At 33.0% G+C, this 16,342-nt stretch overlaps 3 protein-coding genes and 2 non-coding genes across 5 annotated transcripts; 3 read left to right on the top strand and 2 right to left on the bottom strand.

Moving 5' to 3' along the window:
• Positions 1-637: 637 nt before the first annotated feature.
• LOC123893955 (putative F-box/LRR-repeat protein 23) lies at positions 638-1,472 on the bottom strand (the record flags this gene model as incomplete). Its single annotated transcript, XM_045943799.1, has 2 exons — positions 638-1,223; positions 1,435-1,472. Coding segments are annotated over 2 exons (624 nt in total), but the record flags the coding sequence as incomplete, so codon positions are not given.
• A 5,441-nt stretch (positions 1,473-6,913) lies between these two features.
• Positions 6,914-7,019, top strand: LOC123903415. The gene has a single exon (XR_006807990.1). It is a non-coding gene; the product is annotated as a small nucleolar RNA Z107/R87 (small nucleolar RNA).
• Positions 7,020-7,070: 51 nt separating this feature from the next.
• On the top strand, positions 7,071-7,172 carry LOC123903354. Its single transcript, XR_006807932.1, has one exon. It is a non-coding gene; the product is annotated as a small nucleolar RNA R30/Z108 (small nucleolar RNA).
• A 2,100-nt stretch (positions 7,173-9,272) lies between these two features.
• LOC123916184 lies at positions 9,273-10,105 on the top strand. The gene is made up of 2 exons (XM_045967574.1): positions 9,273-9,547; positions 9,658-10,105. The coding sequence occupies exons 1-2, from the start codon at positions 9,281-9,283 to the stop codon at positions 9,760-9,762; spliced, it is 372 nt and encodes a 123-aa protein (XP_045823530.1). The 5' UTR covers positions 9,273-9,280; the 3' UTR covers positions 9,763-10,105.
• A 2,308-nt stretch (positions 10,106-12,413) lies between these two features.
• LOC123916156 (F-box/FBD/LRR-repeat protein At1g13570-like) lies at positions 12,414-15,099 on the bottom strand. Its single transcript, XM_045967541.1, has 4 exons — positions 15,005-15,099; positions 13,401-14,277; positions 13,132-13,287; positions 12,414-12,760 (listed from the first exon to the last, which is right to left on the bottom strand). Exons 2-4 carry the CDS (start codon positions 14,232-14,234, stop codon positions 12,467-12,469), a joined length of 1,284 nt encoding a protein of 427 aa, XP_045823497.1. The 5' UTR covers positions 14,235-14,277; positions 15,005-15,099; the 3' UTR covers positions 12,414-12,466.
• Between the last annotated feature and the right edge of the window lie 1,243 nt (positions 15,100-16,342).

Raw genomic sequence — 16,342 nt, 5'->3', positions numbered from 1 at the left:
TAAAACCTACATCACAAAAAGTTATTTTAATGTTCAAAAACTTAAATACACAATTAATGATATAAAGCATTTATTTCAAATTTCTATATTTGTCTTCTTAACATGTAGGCACATGTTAACATTCCCCTAAAAAAAATGTACAATATGCCAAATCGTATTATGTGTTAAGAGGGTACAAATGTACAATATGTTTACTGAAATTATGCAGTGTTCATCAGATGGCAAACAAACTCCTCAAGACTAGCTAGCTCTTACTCTTTGATGGATATACATTTGCAGTGTTCATTATCTTGCCAATGGCATAGTTTGACCAATTTCTTCTTTCTTATAATCATGTTGAAGGGCTTAAAGTCCAAATTTGTAAATCTTCTATTTGTATTTTTAAATATATGATGCCAAGACAGACGCTTAAGTAATAAAACCAAACCAAAAATTCTCCAAACCAAAATGTTTAAGTAATAAAACCAACAAACAATAAGCCAAAGTTCATTTTTATTACATTGTAAACAAACAAAATAAAAAGACTCTTACATGTCTCTAACAAAATTGCTTCGAAACATCATCAACAAAACAACTCCTCAAATGATCCATACTTTTCAGAAAATCACTTAACTTAAGAGAAACATAAAGATATCATTTAATGAAACTTATAAAAATCCACATATTTGATCTTCCTCCCCTTCATTCCTTTGCTTCCTCTGAAAATACATTCACAATAAAACTCATAAGTAAAATCATCATCGTCGTCGTCATCATCATGTTCGTCTATATATTCATTAGGATACCTAAAATTTTTAATATTCTCATAACACCTTTTCGCCAAATTTTCGTTCAAAACTAGATTGTAACACATACGAATATCAAGAGATTCAAGGTAAGGACAACCATCAAGAATAGCAACTAAGCCATCATTGGTAAGCTTATTTCCCCAAAGCTCAAGCTGTCGTAGTCCGGGCATTGTTTTTGCAATAGCGAGTGCTTCTTTGTTGCTTTTGTAACCTTTGTATGACCTACAATTAATGCCTTTGTATGGTTGGTTGAATTTCAGTGTCTTTAAAAGAGGACAGTTTTGGCCGATTGCTTCAAGAGAATCCTTGGTTAATTCGTCGTTGAATGAAAGTTCGAGCTCCTCTAATAGTGAAAACTTTTTTACAGCTTCACTAAATACTTCATCTGTAATTTTTGGGCATTTTGAGATGCGAATGCGCCGCAGATTCCTAGTTCTGCACAATTTGAAAGATAAATTGAGGGGAGGCGATTGTATTTTACTGTAAGTTACATAACACATGAATATTATTTTTTTGCATACACAATTAAAAAAAAATTGGAAGAAAAATATGTTAAAATGTACAACAATCAACAAAAAAAAAAACTAGAAAAAATATAACAAATCAATTAAATAAAAACAAAAATAAGATAAGAGTATTATATTACCTGTCAGCTAAGAGTTTGATTAGTTCATCAGTAACAAAAATGTGAAGCCGTTAAGTTTCTACTGGTGAATAGACTATGTAGTATGTTAGAGATTGTAGGTTCAATTATCTATTCCAATTGTAAATCAAAAACAAAAACAAAAACAAAAATGTGGCCTTATAAATCTCCGATATATCTTTGACAAGGAAGTCCACTTTCACTGGACTTATTCATTATTTGTGCAAAAGGTCTTTCAACTTTGATCAAGCAAGCAAAGACAATATATGACATTTATGAAGTCGAAATATGGAGAAATGTTTATGTTATTTCTTACCTAATTTTTGCATATGATATATTCTCCAATGATTGGTATAAGCATGAGCAAGGTTTTAAAGTGCGGTTGCGATCGTGGATGCGGTTGCGGTTGCAGGTATTGCGATTGCGGCTAATGCGGACACTGCGATGCAATTGCGGCCGTTGCGACGTGAAATAATTTTTTATCCGCACAAACACAGAAAAAATACTATAATTATTGTAATTCCTTATATATCTTTTACTTATAATTCTATATAAATTTTAATTCATTTTTAAGTCATCGAGACATAAGAAGACAGAAACTCTAAAATGAAAGGACATAAAGGAAAAAATAAAGGTGAGATTCTCTGAATTTTTACGAAAAGGAATATTGGATTGAACCGTTGCGGCCGTTGCAGTCAAAACTCCGTTGTGTTGCGGTGAAATGCTGTTGCGTTGCGGCATCACGTGTGATTTGAGTTCACACCGCAATTGCGGTCCGATGCGGTTGCAGTGCCTACCGCATCCGCAATATTGCGGATTGCGGCCGCATTAGGTGATGCGGTGGTTAACTTTTAACTCTATCAAGGGTACAAAGTATGGTGGAGAATCAATTCATGGAGTAGGAACAAAAATGCCTTTTCAAAGCAGGCAAGGGAAATCTTTATGAAATCTATGTTGCAAGTTATGCCATGTATGCTACTCCCTCCGGTCTCATTTGTAAGTAAAAGTCAACTAAAAAATTTGGTCTCAAATATAAGCAAAAGTTACCAAAAGTAACTTTATTTAATGCTATTTTTCCAAAAGTACCCTCATTAATTGTTCTACTTTTTGACATGATTGCATAGTCTCAATGCAAATTTAATGTTTTGCAACGGTCATTTTAGGAATTCTAATTGAAATAACACACAAAATTATGACAAAAAAACAATTTCTTAATAATTGTGCAAAATGGAATATTTGCTTACAAATGAGGCCGGAGGGAGTAACTGTTATGATTCAAAATAGTACGTAAGAAAATACATTTTGCATAATATAATTGGTTGAGGTAAATAGACATATGGCATTATGGCTAGTGGTTCTGACATCAATAAACCATAGGTTGTGCATAAATAGTGAAAGGAGGTTTAATAGTGGGTATGAAGAAAATTGATGAAGTTTCTCCTCTTTGTCCCTTTGATACTCTCTAGTGGAATAATAGTTAAGTCTTAGACTTAATTTTCTTCTATCTTTTCCTTAATGTTTCTTTTGTACTAAGAACATCAATTCTAATTGGGTTCTCATCTATCATAATTTTACTTTTAATTCAATAATCAATTTACAATTATCAACGAGTCAATTTTTTTTTTTTACAATTATCAATATTTCATACTCTCAATTTTTGGAACCCTTACATTATGAGTTTATGACTATCTTTCTCATCCTTTCTTTACTTAGTGACTAAATATAAAATATACTAAATTCTTTTTGGTGAATGGTTTTTAGTGATAGAGGTGTTCGTTAGGTATCTTAGGATAAATCATCTATGCATAAGAATGGGAATGATATGAGAATTTTAAAAATCTAACATGTTTTAATCTTGTGATTGGTAAGTAAGGTTTGAAATTAATGTCGAAACTAGAATCTCTACTTGCTCTTCTATTAAAGTCAGATATTTTATCCGAACTAATCAAATTTATGTATGGCGGAGAATTTAGAATGTTATTCAAGATGAGTGTGTATGAATTGGGTGAAATGTGTGTATATTGAGAGAGAGAGAGAGAGAGAGAGAGAGAGAGTGCATATTCGTATATGTAGGCGTGGCGGAGCGTGAGGATATGCATAACAATCTTGTAGGCCTCGTTACATGAGTTGAATTGAAGATAGTACATTCAATGCAGGGGTCATTATCTTGGAGTATATAGCATAATGAATGTTGTGCCCCTTTAATTGGATACAGATGAGTCGTATTGGACCTCAAGATGTATTGGATCTCTAAGCATTGTGAGCTTTTGTCCAGTCCGAAACAGTAATCTTGAAAGACTTCATTTTCTAGGGAGAGTAGTGTAATGGACCGAGTCAATGCTAATGTGCGAGCTAGATCATGTCAACTAAACCATATTTAGCTGGGCAAACCATACGATGGACAACCTTAAAACACATGGAATTACCACCTGTTAGAACACGTGGATTATCAGATTCTACCGTCTAACCACCGGTTAACACATATCCACAAAAAATGTGGCCAAGAGAAGGTCTTATGTCGCATATAAAATTTTAACTCTCCCCCTATATAAACATGGCCAATGCTAGGGTGGGAGACCATGACATGTCTCTCACCGGTGCACCATATGATATGTGGATTGGATTGAATGTGTACATGATATTATGGTGTACTGTCAGTATTATATTATTTATATTTTTTTGAAAAAAAAAAGTTTTAAATTTTTCTGGGAAAAAGTTTTCTATCTTTTTTTCGGGCACAAAATTTTCGATTTTTTCTTTTGGAAAAAAAGTTCCTGATTTTTGGGGGAAAAAATTTCGATTTCACATAAAAGCAATTCCAGAGTTTTTCTGGGAAAAAAATTTTCCGTTCTTTTTTCGGGAAAAAAGTTTCGGATATTTTTCAAAAAAAAAAAGTTTTTGTTTTTTTATGGAAAAAGTTCAGATTTTTCCCAAAAAAAGTTTCCGATTTTTTGGGAAAAATAGTTTCGAAATGTTCACCTAAAAATTATTGTCGATACAAAAAAGAGTAAAAAAATAGAAAATATTTGAAACTTTTTTTCCGAATAAAATATTGGATCTTTTTCAGAAAAAAAATCGGAAACTTTATTTTCGGAAAATATCCGAAACTTTTTTTTTTGAAAAAAAAACGAAAACTTTTTTGTTCAGCAACGACTCTGGAATTGTTTTTTTCTAAAATCGAAACTTTTTTCCTTAAAAATTTGGAACTTTTTTTTCGAAAAAAAAAACCGAAATTTTTTTTCCAAAAAAAAATAGAAAAATTTTATCCGGAAAAATTGAAAACTTTTTTTTTCAAAAAAATTAATAAATAATATAATACTGACAGTACACCATAATATCATATACACATTCAATCCAATCCACATATCATATGGTGCACCGGTGAGAGACATGTCATGGTCTCCCACCCTAGCATTGGCCTATAAACATACCTTATTAGTTGGGTCATGTATGTCTTATCTAATCCTAAATGTGTTTTCCCTTTTAACGCATAATAACTTGATCGTCAAAATTGTACATGTATCACCCCCTCATTCACAACGGATTACAACCACTAATAGAGCAACTCGCTCCAACCTACAGTATCATTTAAGTATTTGCCTAGTATAATGATATAACGGATTCATGGGCACATAGAAGTTTATTTGTTGTTGAAGTACAAACATGGGTCATAGTAACCATATCCATGGGAGAGAGAGAGAGGACACGACACAATCTCATTGTAGAAGAAAATCTCCCCCGTGGGTACAGTCTTCTTGCAAGAATTTGGACCCTGCATCTGTTTGGGTCAAGAAAACAAACACTTCAGTTTCTGGAATTTTCTTTTTCCTACTCCAACATTTATTTTTATACCCCAATATTTAAAATTGAAAGGACGAATATGTCTTCATATAGAAGATAAAACTATAAAAAAAAAATAATAATCTACCCATTTTAGAAAAAGTGTGCCGGTGTGAGAAAAGGAAAAAAAAAAAAAGTTAGTGTCAAAATGCATACCAGCACATTTTCATATGAGTGTTCCGGTTTAAAGTTACCGGAAAACTCATACAAAAGTGTGCCGGTAACAATTTCAAACCGGAACACTCATATGAAAGTGTGCCGGTACGTTTTTTAGTTTTTAAATTAATTTGCATACCGGAACACTCCAAACCAACCGTTCCGGTATGCAACTTTTCTGGGTTGTTTATATTTACCGGACAACTTTAGCTAAATGTTCCGGTTTGTTGGTTTCCTTGAGTGTTTCTTCAACAACATCTCTGTTTCACAACATGTGCAACCATTTTAATTTTCACCTCTCCATCAACACCACTTATTCTCTCTTCCCCCAATTCCATCCGCCTCGATCCTTCACTCATAACAACAACAAGACCGTCTTCTCCCACCACTCCACCACTCCACCACCACCATCTTCCTCCAAGCATTGCCGTCCGGTGACGAAAGCATTCGCGACGAAGCTCGCCACATAACTATCTTCCAACATCTCTTGTTTGCGAAATACATTCCTTAGCCTTCGAATCTGATTTCCGTCATTCAAACATTAAAGCCAATCATCATGAAGAAAACATCAACAAAACAAAAACTTTTCAAAACAAGCCCAACAATGGTGGTTGGAAACTTGGAACTTCCTTGATGCTTTCAAATATCTCTCAAAACACATCAAGCTCATAAAAGCCATGACAATCTTCACCTATGTTTTTTGACAAATCAAACTACTAAAAAATTTGACCCGGAAGAAGAACAAGAAGAAGATGGTGGTGACATTAATGATGGTATCATAGATGAAAATTAAAATATTGGACATGATACTAAAGAAGAAAAAACAGAGGACAAAACATAGGAGGAGGAAGTAGAAGTATAAGATGTTGTTTCATTTGAGAAGATGAAATGTAGTGACGTAAGAATGGAAAACTATGACAGCAACAAAAGTTGCAACTTGCAAACAAAGTTAATAAACCAGAATACTTGGTATAAGTGTTTCGGTAACTGTTTTTATGGAAAGTGAACAATGAAAAAAAAAACTGGAACACTTTTTTGAATAGTGTTCAGGTCAAATTAACGTATCGGAAAAAAGTGTTCCGGTAAAATTTACTAGAGTAAGATAAGGGTAAAATAGGAATATTTTAAAATATGTTGGGGTAAAGAGATAAATGTAGGGGTAGAAAAAAAAAATTCTTAATGTTGCAAAAAAAAGGGTTGGTAATAAAATGGGCCTAATAGAATGGGCCTTAGTTTTCAACCAACGAGATCCGACCCAGGGATAAAACGACGGCATGTAACAATAAGAAACCCTAATACATTTCCTATAAATTCAGAAGAACCTGCGAACTACGAAATAAAACCTCAATTACTACTTTTTCAACCTAGTTTGTTTATTTTTGTTGCAATTGTATAATTTATTTATCCATCTAATTTTGTTTTTAATTTGTTGATTCTAATTTTGAATTTAAGTTATGATTTTTGTGGTATTGATAGAATGAGATGAGATCACAGTGATGACTCCATAAAATTCAAGCTCAACAGACCGTAAGTCAGGGCTTTCTCTTTCGAGATTGCTTTGCGTGTCGATAAACCCGCTGAACTGAGTGATCTCTCAATTTCAATTTTTTATTTGTTCTTGTTTTGTTTTTATGATAAATATTTGTTTTCACGATGAGGTTACAAAGCTCCCTCTTCTGATATATTAAGTTGAGGAAAATTGCTGGCAGAATCGAACCTAAATAAATCTAGCCATCACTGAGTGAAATATTGTTAAAATTAAGACCTTAATCATCTTGATTATCTCATGTCATTGATGAGAATCTGTAATCATTTTCTCTCATCAATGGCAAAAGCTCCATGTTAGGTCTAACTATAGTGACTTCTTCCATTTTCTGATTTCTTGTTATTTTTTTTTGTTAATCATTCGGTGGTAAAAGAAGTTGATGTGGCTAAATCATTTAAGTGACTTGCCACGTCAATATTAACTTGATCAAAATTGTCTTTTTACAACCAAAATAGTGTGACAATAAGTGATAGATATTAGGGGAGTAATAAGTGAATTTAGTCCTTAAACTATCACTCTCTTACTAACTTAGTCCCTAATTTATTAAAAACAACTAAAAAGCCCCTAAACTATATTCACATCCTTCAATTTAGTCTCTCATAAACATCATTTTATGATTCCTAACAAACCTATTATAATATTTCCAAGTCATTTCTTAACACACTGGCATGGATGAAAAAAGCTAGCTCCTACTAGTATTACCAATAACACAATCAGCCTGCAAAGATAATTCACCATACAAATGCTTGGAATTTAATAAGATTTTGTTAGCATACTACATATAATGGCACTTTTGTACTCTTTATGTCATCATTATACACACTAACACACCCCAAAACATTCCTTACAATAACAGAAGAGAAAGAATAGAAGGATAAAAAAACTCTCAGACCCACAAGAAACAAGAGATCACATCATAAACTTCAAATGGATAAAACAAAATCACAAACCCTTACAAATTTACAAAAGTGAGAGAAAAAAAACAGACCTGATTTTAGGGAAGTCTCTAACAAGAAAAGTAAATGCTTGAGCTTGAGAAGCTTCCGGTCCAGTGGGACCATAAAACTCACTAGGATAAGCAGTATTATTAAACCAGACAAAACAACAAGCTATAAAACCAAAAACGGTTGAATCATATCATTTTTTTTGTAATCTTTCATTCAAAAAGTTGAATAAAAAAAATATTCTGTGTTAAAAAAAAAAAAAACCGACAATTGCCACACTTTTTTCATACTAAAGATCTCTTTGGTTCTAAATGATTATTCTGAAAGAATGAATTGAGTTCGGCGACTAGAGGTTGTTTTCGTCGAAGCACGTGGAAGAAGAAAGGGTGATAATATTTTAGGGTTTTATAGACAAGTTAACCGATGACTAAATTGACGGATGGAAAATAGATTAGGGACCTTTTAGTTGTTTTTAATAGTTTAGGGATTAAGTTGGTGAGAGAGAGATAGTTTAGGGACTAAATTGACGGATGAAAAATAGATTATGGATCTTTTAGTTGTTTTTAATAGTTTAGGGACTAAGTTGGTGAGAGATTGATAGTTTAGGGACTAAATTGACGGATGGAAAATAGATTATGGACCTTTTAGTTATTTTTAATAGTTTAGGGACTAAGTTGGTGAGAGAGTAATAATTTAGGGACTAAATTGACTGATTACTCGATATTAGGGATTTGAAGGGTGTCAAAAATACAATTAAGCCTATTTTAAATGATGTGACATATAACTCCATGATGTGAGAAAATTATAAGAAATCCTAAAAACTTCAATTTTGATATGATATATCCCTTCCCTTTTTGTATTTCAAAAAATTGAGAAATTTACCAAAACTAATTCTAAAATAGGAGGACGAATTATCTAATAATGTTTAAATGAGATTGCAGTAGTCACTTATATCTTAGCCAAGGTTCTAGGCACGAAGAATTTACCGCCATTTGAATCCTTGAAGGCTTGAAATTTGGTTTACGTAAAAAAAACCATCAATCATAGAATATAAACAAAAATGAGTTATGAATTTGATATAATGGAGTATGGACTAAACCCACTAGAAATGTAAAGGAGACAAAAATGTTTTGAAGTAATTTCATTTTAACTAGAAAAAGTGTGTTAAAGACCAAATAAAAATAGTAAAAATATATTTTTTTGTTTACTAGTATTTCATTCTAACTAATTTCATTTCCCTTCTCCTAAAAATAGTGTCAAAAACTGGAAAAAAAAATAGTAAAAAAATCCTTAATCTCATTTTAACTAGAAGTAATTTTCCTACTAAAACAAAAATATATTTTTTCTCCACTTTACTTATTAAATGCAAAGGAGACATAAGATGACAGAAAACTCCACCGTTCCGGCAACAGAGAGAGATCTTCGTTATGTGAAAAACGAACCACGCAACGAAACGCAATCGCATGATTCACATTTGACCCAAAACGACACCGTATCACTGCAGAGCTTCTCCACCGTTTCGAATCGAACTCTTTCAATGGCGAACTCTCAAACGCTAGATCGTCCATGGTTCCTCTATGCAGTGCCGTTATTAGTCTTTATTCTCATCGCATTTCATGTCTTCGCTTTGGTAACAAACCCTAATTCACACTTTCCTCATTTTTTTCCCAATTCGTTAACCTAAATTTTGAAATGTGCAATCAAAATCAAAATTAAAGTCATGTTCTTGATCTATTTCAGGTGTATTGGATTTACAGATTGTCCACTGATAGTAAGCAACAACAGCAGCTACTACAGCAACAGCAGCAGCTACAACAACAGGAACTGAGGAGAAAAGCTCACTGAACAGAATGATTTCAATTTGTGTAAACTTTTTAAAATTTTCTCATATAATTCTTGTTTTTAAAGGAAAAAATGTGTGAAATTTGCTTAATTTGATGTTGTCAAATAGTATATCTATAGCGCAATAGCTTCGTAGAATTTGAACAAATTGCTAATGTTGTTAAATAGTAGCTATAGTGGCGCTATATAAGCCTATAACGGTGTTGTGTAGCAGAATTTGAACAAAATGCTATTTTCTGCTATCTGCGATTGACAACACCGAATATGCCTTGTTGTAGTATTGGATTTTGACTGAGAATGTAATGTTGTGCGAGAATTTCAAGTTGTTAAATTGAGGTTATATTAAGAAGCTGTTAAATTAGTCACAAGTGAAATTGCCTGCAATTATGTTAAATGCTATATGCTTGGATTGTAGGGAGGGTGTAAATTTAGATCATATAAAAGACAAGTTTGGAATGTGTGATTTAATGATATTGCTGAGACCTGTAAGGAGCTATTGGATTGTAGGGAGGGTGGAAATTTAGATCATATAGTATTTGTTGATTATGATTTTGCAATAGAATATTTGGTTTTGTCATAGCAACAATAACAATCAAAGATTTTTCTTTTTAGGTGCGATTAGAATAGGAAACAAATGATTTTGTTGAGTTTGTCATAAACCGAGTCTTTGGAAAGGTCGTATTTAGAAATTGTGGTTTTCAATTTTCATAGAGCTTTCCTTCTTTTATCAAAACAAGTATTGAAGAACTATTGGAATTGTATTGAAGAGAGATTAAAATGGTAAGAATTCTGTCTGTTTTTGAAGGATTCTTTTATTCCTTTTGAAATTCTCCTTATTGGTTTTCTATTCTCTTATCATTTCGTTTATTTAAAGTTGAAATAGATATGGTGATATGCTAACACTTGTATATTTGTGCTGCCTGATTTTTAGAATTGGTTTTTGAATTTTTTTAATTGGGTTCAAGAGGTAGTGGACTAGTGTTGTTTGATTCTGCACAATTTCTTCAAGATTATGTTTTGTATTGTGACAAAATCAAATAATCTACGTGGAATGTAGTTAAGCTCTAACCTGCAATTGAGTTCATATCACTACATTGGTTATGCTTTAAGTATGTAACTAAGTTCAGAAACACATTTGTAGAAACAGTCCAATACCAGATGTATCATTGAGATAAAAAATTTACTAAATTTGCCCAGAAGTTTTTTGTTTTATAGGAAAAAATGTTTGAAGTTTATAAATTTACATGTTGGCATTGGCATACATCTCTGGGGTATCGCAGGTAGCTTCCTCATTTTTGCTTAAGTAATAAGTAACAAGATTGTGTTAGAGACTTAGAGCTGTGAAATTGAGCTATAAAATGGTTCTGTTCTGTTATTCAACTTGGTCTAAACAGTTAGTTGTTATTGTGTAATTTAATTTGCCTTAAAATTCAGGCATTAAGTTAAATTATTGGATTTTTGTAATAAAGCATCCTACAAAACTTAGATCCAGGCCTGTTATCTTGGGATTTTGCTTCGTAAAAAATCTCACAATATAGTGTTCTTACTTAAGTTTTCAATCTATGTTATTGTGGTTGGTGGTGCATTTTTCAGGCATGGACATCAGGTAGTCTTCAATCTATGTTATTGAACCTTGAAGTGCGTTTACCAGTTACTAATATTGTAACGATATCCACACAAATAAACTATCATGCAACACTGCGTTTTCTAGGATATTGTCCTCTTTGGGCGTTATGTGAGCCCTCATTAATTTTTCTTTTGTAAAAGGTGCTTCGTTGAGCTGAGGAGTTTGAGTATTGTATATAAACTATTCTTGTTCTTGACTTTCAAGTAATGTGAGTCTTTAAGATGTACCAAGATAATTTTCAATATATTGACTATTTGTTTGACTTATTGTATCATGATTTATGAGGAGTCGAATAAGTTTATGGATTGCTGATATATAATGGATGTAAATTACATAATGTAACTTGTTGGTAACAAATCTATCGGTCCGTTGATTTGGTATACAAGGGTGAAATGCTTGTAAGTTAAGATAGTTCTTTTATTTTTCAAAAATTCATTGAGTGCTGAAATTTGAAGAAACAAAATGTGGAGAAAGTTATAATTTTGTCATTAAAACGAAGTCATAAGACAAAAGTTTAAAAGCTTACCATCAAACAAAAGTCACATTCAAGACTTAACCACTTAGAAGAGACAACAATCAAGTACTTAACCATCAAGAAGCCACATTCTACCTATTTCTAGCCGTTCCAATTGCAACACTTGAACACAACAAATGTGAAACTGCAGCACTGATCCAAACTCACATACAACACAAAATAGAGGCATATCACCAAATCAGAAGTCAAAGGACGAAAGGTTTGAAAAAGCTTTGAAATTTGTCAAGATTGACAAAACACAATTCAAACTCCCTTTACTCGAGTTTTCTTGCACCTTCACCTGATCCTCTCTCATTCATTTCTTCATTTGGGCTCAGGCCATGCTCTACATTTGTAATTGTAGTACCTTTTATTTGAGCTGATGCATCTTGTTGATTTTACTTTGGTGAAAATTTAACAATATTTAGTTTATATGTACTATCAATATAAAACAATTATAACGTCAGTCACTCACAATTTGCTACATCATTGAAAAATTTAACTTTACGCTCGTAACCTTCTTAAAAGTCATAATACATAAGATGTTTTGAGGACAATAAAAACCACTATGAAGAGTCATTTACACGGTAAATAACTTCAGCTTGTGCCGAAGCTCTCCTGAACCGGATTAGTTCTATCATCAACTTCGGTTTGACATTTACAATAGGCTTCACAATCAGCTTTTCTAATACGGGAGAATATAAAAGTAGAAATCTTATAAAATCTAATTCAGATTTGGTACCAGAGATGTCTTCTATCGCCAGATGTCGCACTAAGAGGGGTGTGTCTGGCTCCGAAAAGAGTTCTTCCCAACAATAGGAGGCAGGTGTTAAAAGGGAAGTCTGCTCCTCAAGTGGTACCTACATGCAATTGTTACAAAATCCTCGATCAAATGGGGAAAACGCAACAATGTATTGATTGAGAAAAGAAGGAAAATGAGGTACACGAGTCTCTAATTTATAAAGTCTGCTGCACTATGTAACTAACTCTATCTAAACTGCAATTAATTCATAACACTTTTATCAGCCATCATAACTCATATGTACAAGATCATAACTCACATGTACAAGTCTTAGAAACAAACTTGAAAGACTAAACATAATGCTTAAAGTAAAAAATGTTTGCAAATTCTAGAGTTGAATAACTTCACATAAAAACTAAAACAAGATGTGCAAGTGAAACCACGATTAGAAATGAAAGCAAATCCAAACAAAACTAAATGAATACTCACAAACATTCCAAATTTTCGGAGTTTAGGTGAGCTTTTGAGCAAACAAAGAGCAACTGAAATTTGCTTCAGATCATTGAAGTTTATGAACAAGCAAAGAGATCTTAAATCGATGCAAGGTCTAGGAAGCTCTACTGGCACATCTCCTGCAGCCAAATACTAAAACAAAACAGAAAAATGGCTATAATCAGACCCATAATGTTATAGTACTAATAACGTTAGGCCAGTCACTCCTTACAGGAATTCAATATCAATATGCTTGAAGATTATACCTTCAAAAAATAGGTAATAATTAGTAATCTCTTTATGTGAGGTAGATGATCTAAAAATTTGAGCAAATTGCTAGAACATCCATGCAATCTACTTTGATTGTTTTCAGAATAAAACTTTAGATCGAAGTATACGGTAGCTAATTGAGAAGTGTTGTCAAAGCTAATATCCTCAAATTTACCAGTGATTTGAATGTACTTGAGATTTGGTGCATGAATATTAATATGTGTGAAACCATGAAAGTCTGTCAATATCAATTTTTCAAGTAGAGGGCTGCTAGATATCAAGTGTTCAAAAGCATCTTGAGCCACTGTGACCCGTTCCAGCTCAAGACTTTTCAAGTTTCTGAAACCTTCAAATGTGGTTGGAGGTTTAAGCCAACAGCAATATAAGTTTAAACGGCATAAACTTTGACAAGAGAATAAGCACCAAGGTATCTTATAGCGTTGCTCAAACCAAATGTCCAACACAAGCTCTTTAATTGACCTTCCAATAAGATGACGAATCCACCGGTCAATATCAGCCATAGAGTTCACACCAATGAGATCACAACCGGAGTCGGAGACCTCAAACTTGTTGATCGGCCCAGAATGGAGTAATAGTACATGATCAACAATTCTCAAAAACTTATTTTCGATAACTGAAGGGTCTTGAGAAGTTGCACCAGATACACATCGCCTATCAAACACAAGATCTAGTTGTGTGGACCATTTGTTTCTCCACATGCTGGATAAAACACTTGTTCTCACTGCTTCCTTAATTGACAAGTGTGAGAGAATTTGGTTTATTATAAGATCTGGTAAGCAACTAATTCTATCCGAATCCGCGTCTGTCATTGTTAGGCGGTTAGACCTCGATGGTTTTCTTCTGATTAGATAGCTATATTCATATTGAAACAAATGGTACATAAAAGAATCAGAAAACAAACTATGTGAGTATACAAGAATCATAGCTAGGTCCAAAGAGAGAGAACCTTGAATTTCAAACTACTGTGTGTCAACTTTATTAAATAAATAAAAAACAGTACGGTTAGTTTTACTCTTATGAATTCAAAGTTATAAATGGTCTGTTTGATTTGCAAATGTAAGGTATTGAAAAAAGAGAAAAGCTAACATAACATAACATGTGCCCTATAACATGATAGCTGACCCCGAACAAATTATATGTTTGGTGGACAAAATTATTTTAGTATCTTAGACAACTTATGTTGCGAACAAAAAATTGTGTTGTAGTTTAGTGAGGGACAAAAGTTTTAGTTTTTGTTCGGTCCTTTGGCCCTCAGTTTGTCAGGTCTTGGGGAACAGTTTTAGTAAACAGTTGAAGTCAACATTAACGATCACAGTGTAACAAGGTAACGGAAGTTAACCGGAAGGATAACTGTGCAACAAGTTAAAAGTATAAAGCACTTATTTGTAACTTGAAAAACTTAACTCTTACCAAAAAAAAAAAACTTAAACAAAAGCGAAAAAGGACCCTGAATGTATTATTCATAAAAATGGAATGCATGTTATAGTACAAAATAATTCCGTGAAACGTACATAATCTATTGTATGATATTATTGCAACAATGTAATCCAAAAATTGAAGTGGAAAAAGAAGAACTAACCAACGTTAAACTGAATTAGTTGAATTCAGAACTTGAATGCGGCACTGACGAAGAAGAGTATCAAACTTGTGAAGTTGAAGAGAGAAGGGTTTTATATTCGAAAGGGTTTTCAACTCGAGGGAAGAAATTATCAAATGTCATAACTACCCTTCTTGGTTTTTGTTTTTATTTTTCACAAAACTGCCCTTGTTAGAAAAACAAAAGAATAAATAAAGATAAAGTTTGGTCCAAATACAATTGTTTGATTTTGGCTATGTATGTTCTTTTAAAATTACTAAAACCTTTTTTTTTTATAGTAATTTTAGTTTTTTGGCCCTCTAAGTTTTCAAAAAGTTACGATTTTGGCCCCTATATTTCAAAATAGCAGTTTTGACCCCCTATGTTTACTCCCTTTTGCAAATGTCAATTTTGATCAAGTCAACGCTGATGTGACAAGTTACTAGAGTGACTCAGTTGCCACATCAGCTTTTTTTATCATCTTATAATTAAAAAAAACAGAGAGAAAAATTGCAAGTGAAAAAAAAATAGAACACCCAAATTCCAAAACCTTCTCTCTTCTCAATCGCAAATTGCGTTACGCTTATAAACTAACAACTAACAAGGTTGAAAACGAGAAGAGGACAAGGAACCGAATGCAGTGACACTGCTTTAATGAAGCTAACTGACATCTAAGACTATTTTACCATCTAATAAATCGAAGCAAAAATTAAATTGTTCATAATATAACATAAGAAACAGAGCACATGATATAGTAGAGAGAGACTCTTAGAAATCGAGTATTGGGCCTAACTCAACCTTACAAAACCGGCTTATAAGGTGATGATTGCCTCCAGTATATAAACACTTAGTGAGACTCTTAACACACCCCCTCACGCCCAGCATTATTGGGCTTGATGCGTGGATATAAATGGTAGGTGGCTCGATAGCGAAAACCTGATAACATGTGGCCCAACGGATCGTGGAGAGGCTCTGACACCATCTTTGAAATTGAATATTGGGCCTAACTCAACCTTACAAAACTGACTTGTAATGTGAGAATTACCTCTAATATATAAACACTTAGTCAGACAATCTCTTAACCGATGTGAGACTCTTAACAGGGGCAGTTAGCATCTAAACACACTAAAGCCAAAGGCCAATAGCTCCACAACAAAAACAATCATCTAAAACCACACGGAAAAACAAACACCTATAAACACACCTCAAACTCTACGGACTTGAAAAACAAACAATCAGCCACTAAGTGGAACCATAAAAACATATGCAAGCAGCTAACAACACTACTACTCAAAATTATAACAGTATTATTGCATCAAATACAACTCACAGTGAAAAACA

The sequence above is a fragment of the Trifolium pratense genome, linkage group LG1, assembly GCF_020283565.1.
Source record: "Trifolium pratense cultivar HEN17-A07 linkage group LG1, ARS_RC_1.1, whole genome shotgun sequence".
Classification (NCBI taxonomy): Eukaryota; Viridiplantae; Streptophyta; class Magnoliopsida; order Fabales; family Fabaceae; genus Trifolium; species Trifolium pratense.
The sequence above is the reverse complement of the archived record's forward strand: the minus strand, read 5'-3'. Positions and strand labels throughout refer to the sequence as shown.